The sequence below is a fragment of the Micromys minutus genome (assembly GCF_963924665.1).
Source record: "Micromys minutus genome assembly, chromosome: 27".
NCBI lineage: Eukaryota > Metazoa > Chordata > Mammalia > Rodentia > Muridae > Micromys > Micromys minutus.
In genome coordinates this window covers 14,147,194-14,158,466 of record NC_137962.1, presented here as the reverse complement: position 1 = coordinate 14,158,466, position 11,273 = coordinate 14,147,194, and the positions used below count along the sequence as shown (strand labels likewise).

At 36.4% G+C, this 11,273-nt stretch overlaps 1 protein-coding gene across 1 annotated transcript in view; it reads left to right on the top strand.

The window, feature by feature from the left end:
• Positions 1 to 797: 797 nt before the first annotated feature.
• The window catches only part of FAM135B (family with sequence similarity 135 member B), a gene marked incomplete at both ends in the record, with an annotated part of 152,615 nt that continues 142,139 nt past the window's right edge, over positions 798 to 11,273 (top strand). The window contains one exon of the mRNA XM_080939778.1: positions 798 to 874. Coding sequence (XP_080795904.1) covers positions 798 to 874 — 77 coding nt within the window. The remainder of the gene's footprint in view (positions 875 to 11,273) is intronic.

Here is an 11,273-nt window from a genome sequence, read left to right as displayed (position 1 = left end):
ATGTATAATATGATATCCAGGACTATGAGTACAGCAGATGTTCTTTTACTTTGTTTTCCCTTCTTTATTCAAATGTCTCACATCTAGTTGATTTCACGTACTCAACAAATTCAGTCTGCCTGGGGTCCTGTTCTTAATTTGTTTGCAATATGAGATTGTGATTCTATTTCTTCCCATGTGGCTCACCCAACCTTCTTATCAGCTTTTGCATCCATCTGTCAGGATAGATAGCATCTGCCTGTCACAACACCCATGTGTACTGTTGCCACTTCAGCCACCTGACTCTTCAATATTGATGATAGAGTATCATTCTGTGATTATTATGCATTGATATCAGTGCTGGCTAGCATTTATTGAGAATTTGCTACTTATCAGGTGTGTGCAAGAGGATCAATGGGGTGCGTTCAATTTATCCTTTCATAATGTAGCCAAACCAAATGCAGTCTATACTCACAGATGAAACAACACCAAGAAACAGGTAGTTAAATGAGTTGCCTAAGGTCTCCTGTCAGAAAGCAAGTAAGCTCCTGATAGTAATTGGGGGTATATGGCCTCCATGCACAGGTAGATGAAAGGACCACAGATCAGGACTTAATTCCAGCCATAACAGGTACTAACCACTGTGTCTGTTCATCTGTCTTTCTTTCTCTCTTCTTTGTTCTGTCAGCAACATGGTCTTGTCTATCTAAGCATTCCTGATTTGCTCGCTATTGAAATCAGGCTGTATATGTTTTGCAAAAGTCATCTTAAGCAATTAACTTACTTCTTTGTTTTTCAGGTAATGACCCAAAAAGATCATGTCTGAAGTACAAGGAACAGTTGAGTTTTCTGTGGAGCTACATAAATTTTATAATGTGGATCTCTTTCAGAGAGGGTGAGTATAACCCACATTGTGAATGAAAATGTGTGTGTGTGTGGTCAGGTAATAAAACATTTTGGATTAATGAAGACATTTCATTATTTTTCTGTCCAATGGACAATATAAACGGTTAATTCATCTGAGAGTAAAATATGCATTGATTAAGAGCTAATTTACTTAATCGCTTCCACATTTTCTTCTGCATTTGCTCTTCTCTGTCCATCTTTTCCTTGCATTTTAAAGGAAGTGAGTTTGGGGATTTAAGGTGTATGCAAATGTTCTCAGTTCCTGTTTCCGGGTTCCTGCCATGTCTAATTTCTGCCCTAACTTCCGTTTACTATGAATTGTGATGTGGAAGAGTAACCCAAATAATCTTCTATGCCAGTTGTTTTTGGTCATGGTGTTTTGCCATAGCAATAGTAATCCTCACTAAGCTAATGCTTTTTCCTCTTTCTATACAACCATAATTTTCACTCTTACAAAAAACTTAATCAGTATGTTGCTGATAATGGTATTACTCATTGTTTTTAATAAGCTATATGTCCATCAAAAATGATTGAAGACAATGTACACACACATATATGTATATATGTACACATATATTATATATATTTGTGTGTGTGCATGTAATATATCTTTTTTAACCATAGTCATAAGTGCGGTGGGAGGATATTGCATTAGATTAAATTAATTGTATAAAGATAAATAATAGGCCTCTTTGGAGCTGAGAGTAGAAATATCATAGTCAGCTTTGCCAAGTGGATTGGGGAACTTAAGACTCCCAATCCTGAATTCTTTTTTATTAATTAAGCCTGTTGTCTAAGTGGTCTACATCCTTTCCAAAGTGCACAAGAAAAATGATATTACATGTTCAAGTTACAGTGATTTTAGCTAAGGGATATAAATAAATTAAAACACTCTAATAAGTAAGATTTAGTTGAACTATGAAGCACTTGCTTTGTTCCTATATCTAACAGTCCCGAGTTTTGTTCAGCAGTTCAGATGTCAGGAACAAGGAGGCTCTACAGAATAGCAAGGCTCATGGCACATGACACTCCAGATTATGCTTGGATACAGCCATAATCATCGTTTAGGCTTTAACTACCTAAACTCTTACAGAACTCTAGAATTATGAATGTAGGATGATAGTTGAATAATAGCTCCTCCTAGAAGCGCCTGCACATTACTTACCCTCCTTGTACTGAAAGTTATTTGATGTATGCAGTGGAATTTAAAATGACAGTTTAATCAGGTCCATAAGTAAATAAGCTGAGATGAGTTTATTATAAATATGATTTGATATATAGACCCATGAAGAATATTCATCACACAGCCCATCCTAACAGTAAATTTGGCTGAGGTATTTGAGAGTTTTATATAAAATAGTCAATGTTAACAAAACCTTGTAAAATAACGCGTCTCAAGTATGAACAGATCTTTGTGAAGTTGTAAAAAGGGTTGAAAGTCAATGTGAAAAATCATAACTGTTTTAGCTTGTTTGGAATGTTCCTTTTATATTTGAATGTTTGGGAGGCATTGTGTAGCCCAACTCATCAATAAAGGGTAGCATAAAATGAGGCTAAATTAGAACCAAAACCTGTAGGGGACGGAACTTACATGATCAGTAAGAAAAAAATTAATATTAGAATAAAACAATTATCTATTTTAAATGGTCGGCTATGGCAACCTCATTTTATATTTAAATATTTTTTTCTACATTCTGGTTCATCATCTATGTTGTATAGTAATACTTATGTAAGATTTACACAATACACACACATACACACACATGCTTGGTCAAAGATATGCTTACTTATTGATATACAAATTATTAAAACATAGAGATCACTAATGCCCAAGAAGAGCATTTACTTTTACAGACTTTCAATTCTGTTAATAGAAATGTATCCTTTGAACTTTTTTATGGATGTATAATGGGTTTTGCTTGCATATACCACCCATTTCTCTTTCTCAGTCTTGATGAACGGTTTTATTCTCACAAAATATTGACTTGTTAATTTTGTGTCTTCATTCTTTGAATGACATTCTGTATTCCCTGGCATTTTCTAGAGAAATAGGATTGATAGAGATATTTACATCTGTCTTTCACATATCTGTCACTTTTATGTATCTATCTGAGCCAATCTGTATATAATTATCTATATAATTATATTTATTTGAACCAATCTATATAATTATCTTATATAATTAATATACATAATTATATTATTTATATAATAGAATCATATTATTTATATATTTATAATTATATTATCTATAATTAATCTATATAGTTATATTATAAATATAATTATATTTATCTGAGCCAATCTATAAAATTATCAGAGTAGCTTATAGCCTGTGGTCCAACTATTCCAACAATGATTGTGTCTTGGAGCAATTTTCTAAGATCCAATAGATGTTCAGTCTAGCAGGCTGACTGTCCTAGCTGATCTTCAGTATATTCTTGAATCCTGAAGCAGTAGTGTCTAATATTAGGGAAGAAATGAACTGGCCAATTAGAGTGAGAACATTCAGGCAAGGCCTGCTCTCCATATAGGTGCCAGATTTGGATGAATCTTTCCAAATGATCCAATCAAGAAAAAAAATCTTTCACAGTTTTTTCCAGAAGCATGGATTTTAGTTAATTCTAGGTCAGTTAGGGTAATAACCAAGAATAGCCATTACAAACATGAAGTTTAATTAGGGTTGCTTTTATAAGCACTGGTGAGGCATATTTACTGGGAGGTGAGCAATTAACCAGTGCCTACACCAATGAAGAAAAGTAATCCGCCTTTTCTGTCAGTTTCAGTGAGACATAGGGCCCCGGAAGCTCCAGCCCCACATTCATGGTGAGGCAAAATTTCACAATATTTATACCTATTCTTTGTATCTTAAAGTTTTTTTTCTGCAGTTTCTTCAACAGTGTTGTCTCAGTCTTGGGTGGTGTGATATAGATGTCCCATATAGGTCACCGACTAGTCAGTTAATCTCAGTTTTTTCACCTGTCATCAGTCTCTTATTTAAGTAGCAACAGAGTATGAGACGAAATATTCTGAAGTGATGGATAAGTGGCTCCCAGAAGCCATACCTTCCAAAATAAAAATTCTAGTGCCAAGTATGGGATACATCTCTGAGTTGTGGGTCTTAGGGAAGACAGAGGCTCCCAAACCATGTAGGCCATTGCTGTGTTCTTAGTTACCTACCAGAACTGAACATAAAGCTTCCACCTCTTACTGCAAAAATATTTTGGTTAACATTTAGCCGAAGTCTTCATCTATGGATAGTGTCAGGAGCTGATGATTAAAACTATAAGGGCAGAATTCATAGTAACTATATCCATAGGCAAGTTCAGTAAATTTTTAAGGAAAGGAATTATACTTCTTACAAAAATGAGTTTTAGAATCTGTACCTTTGTATCAGCAGTAGCACTCTAAAATAATAATCCCAAAGCCCCTGAATTTGCCCTCAGTAAGTTACAGATGGATTGTGGAGGATGCCAACCAGAATTCTGCATTTGTCAAGAGAGCTTCTGATGTGCACAATCCCTAGAGGCTCAATAGTTGAAGATGCTTTCAATATGATTCTCAAAGGAGCCACAATTCCAGTAACTTATGAAAGTTGAATGCTGCTTCTCAAACCTAGTGGGCAAGATGATTCCTTTGTGTACCCTCTGACCAAAAAAAAAAAGTTAATGGATTTTTGCTGTCAGCGAGGAGAAAAAAACTATTTCCCAAATGTGGTGGACTAGTGGAATGCGAAGATTGATGAGTAAATGAATCAGAAAACACTCCACATATGGTCACTAGGAAGGACTGCCAGATAGAGCCCCATCTCTTAAGCAACTTACAAAATTCTTAGAAAAGGTCAATATTGGTTAACCTGTTTGGAAGATTCAGCCCAAAATATGTGAGCTCCAATATCTTGGATCTAGGACAAAGTGGCACATCACAAAAGTATGTGTGGAGCAAAATAATACATTCTCAGATGGAAAAGAAAGAGGAACAAATATAGAATAAGGATAGAGATTAGATACATAGATACATAGATAAGTAGATAGATAGACAGACAGACAGACAAACAGATAGACAGACAGACAGACAGACAGATAGATATAGAGGGGAAAGGGTGATGGAGAAAGAGGGAAAAAAGGGAGAGGGAGAAATGAAGAAAGAGTGATGGAGAGCAGATCAGATAGACAGTTTTAAGAATCTCCTCAATTATGCTTCCAATAATCTAAAGATTGCCAAAGAGTTTTTATGTTGCAACCATATCTCCATGACAAATACCCAAGAATTAACATGTAGTTATTAAGTAGCTATACTAGATCTAAATCCTCTTCAGACCATAAAAGGCGAAGTGTGTGTGTGTGTGTGTGTGTGTGTGTGTGTGTGTGTGTGTGTGTGCAATCACTATACCACTAAAGTCCCAAAGTTTTAATAATTCCTTTTTCTTGTTAAGAAGTCTTGTTGTAAAGCATTCCTGAGATTCAGAAGAAAGCATTCTCCAGTTGTGTCAGCCTGACAGTTTCAGATTTGTGAAATAGATGGAATTAAAGGGGAAGCACAGCAAACATTCCTATTTAAAAGTAGACAAATGAGGAAATGAGCAACATAGGCTTTTGGGATTCTAGTCCTATCGTAATGAATTGGTAAAGTCCTGCTTCTAAATATACCACATGCTTTGGTTACAGCACACAGACTGCTCTCTCTTGAACTGACTAGGAAATTCTTCTCACTGGTTACTTTTCATCGTGCTGGAAGATGCTATCTAGGTTGCTAGATAAGAAAAAGCATTCATGGTCTTAACCCAAGTGGGGCTCTGCATGTTATTATACCAGTTATCCTGGGAAAGTGTCCCAAATGATGTGATCATGACAAGACTGTATGGGAGGAACCAATAACTTTCTTGATTGGATTTCAGGCTGTTCCACGGGAGGAAGGGATCACCCTGTACTGTAAAAATTGTTGAAAGTGACAAGTGGGAGATGATAGGGAAGTGATCAGGGAGGGCTTATTGTTCTTTTAATATATTATCACATTGTCAAGCTGCCTTCTAAAGGCTTACATTTATATCCATAGAATCATGCAGCTCCCAACTTTGATCAGAGATTTTTTTAAGCAGGTAGTGGTTAATACAAATACTCATTACTGTTTGAGGTACAAAAATAAGTAACAGTGAGTGCTCAGCTATGTATGAGACATCTATATCAATTCTCCTCTCCCAAGACTCAAGGACTCTCAAGGAATAGAGGCAGAGACAGTGTAAAAGCTGGAAGATGGCGGAGAAAACATAGAAATGCAGAATGTTGCTTGAGGATTGCCCCTACTAACAGTTACTTGCTTTTTAGCACATTCCTGGCTTTTCCAGTTTCAGGAGGCAGGATGTCTTCTGATGATGTTTGCTTTGAGCAAACAGTCAACTTGCATTTATTCAAAGTCTATATTGACTGAGGCAAGTTCTCAAAGGGGAACATGTCTTCACCTTCACCACAGTCAATAAATACCACAAAATGTCATACCTACATTCAGCACTAAGACTCATGTAACAGAAGGCAGACACAATCTACTGGGACTGGTACTTGGAAGCTAGAGATGGATTTGAAGTCATGTTCTGCCACCTATGAGCAGAGAGGGTTTTGGATGCCTCTGCCTTGTTAGGCAAATAAAACAAGGCAGATAAAAACACATGAAACAGAAAAAGGACTTGCTGATGTGAACAGGTTTGTTAAGAGTGAAAAGAAAATTAAAAAGAAGAGGAGGAAGGGTATGAAAATGATCAACATATGTTTTTTAAATGTATGAATTTTCAAAGAATAAAAACACATAAAAAATCACATGGAGGGGACTGGAGAGATGGCTCCATGGTGATTCCATTTTGATTTCTAGTAACAGCATGGTGGCTGTACAAGTGTCTGTAAGACCAGATTCAGGCGATCAAATGTATGCCAATGCACTTAGTGGGTACTAGACTCACTTGCAGTTAATAGACATTCATGTAGACAAGACATTACTGCACATCAAAAACAAAGCCTATAAGAGAAAGAGTTAGAGTTGAAAGGGATAAACAGATGATAATGAAACACATGAGAAATAAAGCAGCAAAAGGACCATCTCTGGGGAGGAAGGTTATGTCAGGGAGGAATAGGGAGGTGGTGGGGGAGGGAAGTAGAAGCTGGATAAGAACAAAGTATATTGATATGAGTATATGAGCACATGAAAATTTCATAATAAAACCTATAACTGTGCTAATCAAAAGCAAAAATGATCAATATAGATTAGATTATATGGAGCCAATGTCTTAAAATCTGTAATAGCTAACCTTCTGAGTATGGTAAGCTAAAAATTACAGCAAGACAAACAAACAAATAAAACATGCAATGAGCCAACATGGCAGCCAGTGTCTCTAAGATGTGGTTGACACATTTGTTTTCAGGCTCTTTCTAAAAACATTCAGGAATTAAGAAACCACAGGGTTATCATAACCACTTTGCTTTCTGTTGAGAAGTCTCTGTTCCTTTTCCTTTTATGCTCTAGTTGTCAAATCTTGCATAATTGGATCTTAAATATCTCGGTTCTTACAGTGTCTTTGTTACTCTGGTGCCTAGTACTGCCTTAAAAATTCTACCCTGGACAAGTTCTAGCTCAAACATTTTCCTCACACTATTTTGAATGTCTGATAAAGATTATAATTTTCTCTTAAAGCTGGTGTTTTAACTAATAATATATAAATGGTTCCTTTTCATTTTTTAGTCTTTGAAATTTTCATATATGAATACAATGTATCTTGATCCTATGGATTCAGACTTTATTCCCCTTCAAACAACCCATGGACCTTGCCAAATTTTTGTTGAAACTTTATGTCTTTCTTATCTATCTATCTATCTATCTATCTATCTATCTATCTATCTATCATCTATCTATCTATCATCTATCTATCTATCTATCTATATCTATATCTATATATGTATATATATATATATATGTATATGTATATGTATATATATATATGTTGGATATCTGTTTTTAACCCACCAAGTCCCACTTGAGTTGCTCCCAATAACATGAGTGTGGAGTTATTTTTGGGAGTATGAAAAACCAACTGCCCAATCAAAGAATGATGTGCTCTCAACAGGAGCCATCAGTTAACAATAGCTTTTCAGCAGGCAGTGAGGAATCAAGACATTCCTGCCCCTAAATGCCGAATTTTAACTGGCTTGATCTTCAGAAGATCTTGTGCAGATAACATAGCTGCTTTGAATTCCTATAAGCAATTGCCATTTTATATCATTTCCAGAATATAGCATTTCACAGTGCTTCCTATAGTAAGTCAGCCCTTATATTCTTCCCTTATCTTTTCCTAAATGTTTCGTTTAGTGCTGGCAGAAGGCTGATACTGATGTCCCATCTATTATTGTTGGGCACTCATAGTTGTTTATTCTCAGAAATTTGAACAACTGTGCCTCTATACATTAAGCCCTACCCACTATGATAAAAAGCATTTCTGACCAACATTAGAAAAATAAATCTATTGGTTTGAATATAAATATTTATAAGGCAGCTTGCCAGCATGATCTTTTACTTATGAGTTTTGGCTCTATTTTCAGGACCAGACTTGAATTTGGTGGGGGCCTCAATTTCTCAAACCATTTTGGTAGATCAATACTACACTACAGTATTTAGTTATGTTTTAATAACATATTATCATCCCTACATTCTTACCCCTTAATTCATTCATAAGATATTTTTTGAGGACCTAGATTCAGACAGTCATTGTTATATTTATTATGACATATGTGGAAACATTATAATAAAAAAAACTGTATGATTGACTTTAGGATTCTTACCATCTTAAGAAAGAGAGAAATACATACATGATAAGTGATAAATTATCACCAAAACAGACAGGTAGGGTACTAGGAAGGAGTGCAGAAGTGATAATCCAATCTGTAGGCAAGAGTGAGAGAAGCTATCATGAAGTAATATTATATCAGACTTGAAGCATGACTGGGGTTAGTATCTAAGAGGGTCCAACAAGGCAAGAGCAGAGTGGCTCTGATGTCAGGAAAATGAGCCAGCCCAAGAGAAATGATGACAACTTAGGAAAGAAAAACTGAGAATGGGTGCTATGGAGATGAAAGGAGTCTCCACCTCCTCTTCCTCCTTCTCTTCCTCCGCATCTTCATCCTCTTCCTCTTCCTCTTCTTCAACTTAGGCTATAGGGTACAGGTAATATTATGGGGCATAAAGAGCTGCTCTTTGAGAAATGTAAAGTTTTAAAGAGTGAGTGTCTTCTTTGCCATCCTTAAGTATCTCAGTTTCCAGTAATGCCTGGTGCACAGTAGGAGTGAAGTTCTGGCTTATGCTTAATGGGTTTTAACTTCCTATGGCTGCTTTTTTTTCTCCTTCAATTACAGATGGAGCCTTCTGAATCTTCATTAAATAGCACTAATACAAGGAGGACAAATCACATTCCTCTCATGTTGTTTGAATGACTGGTGCCCAAAGTGTGACTTGTTGGCAGCCCTGCCACCAACCCCTGAATTATTCTTCTTCTTCTTCTTCTTCTTCTTCTTCTTCTTCTTCTTCTTCTTCTTCTTCTTCTTCTTCTTCTTCTTCTTCTTCTTCTTCTTCTTCTTCTTCTTCTTCTTCTTCTTCTTCTTCTTCTTCTTCTTCTTCTTCTTCTTCTTCTTCTTCTTCTTCTTCTTCTTCTTCTTCTTCTTCTTCTTCTTCTTCTTCTTCTTCTTCTTCTTCTTCTTCTTCTCCTTCTTCTCCTCCTCCCCCTCCTCCTCCTCCTCCTCCTCCTCCTTCTTCTTTTTCTTCTTCTTCTTCTTACTTTTCCTCCTTCTTCTCTGTATTTACATTTGAGATGTTATTCCTTCTCCCACTTCCATCTCCCTTCCCTGTCTATTTGCCATCAAGAAGGTGAACTCCCTGCTAATCACCCTCTCCACCCTATTGCCTTGGCATTCCTCTAGATTGGAAAAACATGCTCTCTCTGAACCAAAGGCCTTTTTTCATATTGATGCCAGACACTGATATTTTCAGCTACATGTGCAACTGGACCAATAGGTCTCTCAATATGTGCTCAAAGTTTGGTGTTTTAGTCTTTGGGAGATTTGGAGGGTTTGGTTGGTTGATAATGTTGTTCTTCCCATGAGGTTGCAACCACTTTCAGCCCCTTCAGTTCTTTGTTTTGCACCTTCATTGGAGTCCCTGTGTTCAGTCTGATGGTTAGCTGCAGGCATGCTCAGCTGTATCTATATGGCTCTAACATTGTCCCTAAGGAGTCATCTCTATCTGGTTCTTGCCAGTAAGTATTTCTTGGCATCAGCATTAGTGCTTGGATTTGGTGGCTACAAATGGGGTGAATACCCAGGTAAGGCAGTTTCTGAATGATCTTTTCTTCAATACCTGTTCCTCTATCTGATCATTCATTTCCTCCCATGAGTGTTTTGTTCTCTCTTCTAAGAAGGACTGAGGCATCTCCATTTTAGCCTTCCTTCTTTTTGAGCTTCATAATGTCTGTGAATTGTTTTTTAGGTATTCTGAGCTTTTTGGGACCAGTATCCACTTATCAGTGATTACATACCATATGTGTTAAAATGTAATTCATATGTGCTTTATTAGACCTTCTGAGCCTGAATCACAGAAAACCACAATTTAACCTGTTCTCTGAAGTTTTATGCTTGGAATAAGTAGGAGCACTGTGAATGGTCTATTTATGGAAATCTTATCCCTGGATATTGACCCAGGACTAGAGATGCCTAGAGAGTGTAAACTACACCCTCCCTACGCTAACTCAACCCAATATTTCCACAGTAGCACTGAACAGTTTGCAGTTTTTAAAGTTCCCCAGATAAATCTTCAGATGATTGATTGGATTTGTACGAAGAGTCTACTTGCTTTTTTTGCTATCCTCTTTGACCTATAGACTGAGGTTTCATCTTCCAAATGTCTTTGCACATCATTTAGCTGGAGAAACTGCAGAGACCCTTCAGCTTGCTTTCAGAATGATGCTGGGCACAAGAAGGCAGGAGGCAAGCTCTCATTTTCTAGAGCTGCAATGTTCTCCTAAGGAAATAATTTATATAGATTATAATAGAGGAATGGTTAATTACAAGACCCCTCCTGTTCATATCTGTCTATCCTTTATGTGCATTTTTAGCCCATTTGTACATGAAAGAGAGCAAAAACATTCACTATTTTTTTATTTTAATGTTTCAAGAAACTTAATTTTAAAACAGATCATAACACTTAAGCTTTGGTACACTTGTTGAATGAGTGCTCAGCATTTTAGGGCACACTTAAACAAAAAGGTGAAGAAAATGCTTATGAAACAAATATTCAGAGTTTCTATAGAAACACAGATATACATGATAGATATTTTCTGGTCTTCCACATGGTCACTTTTG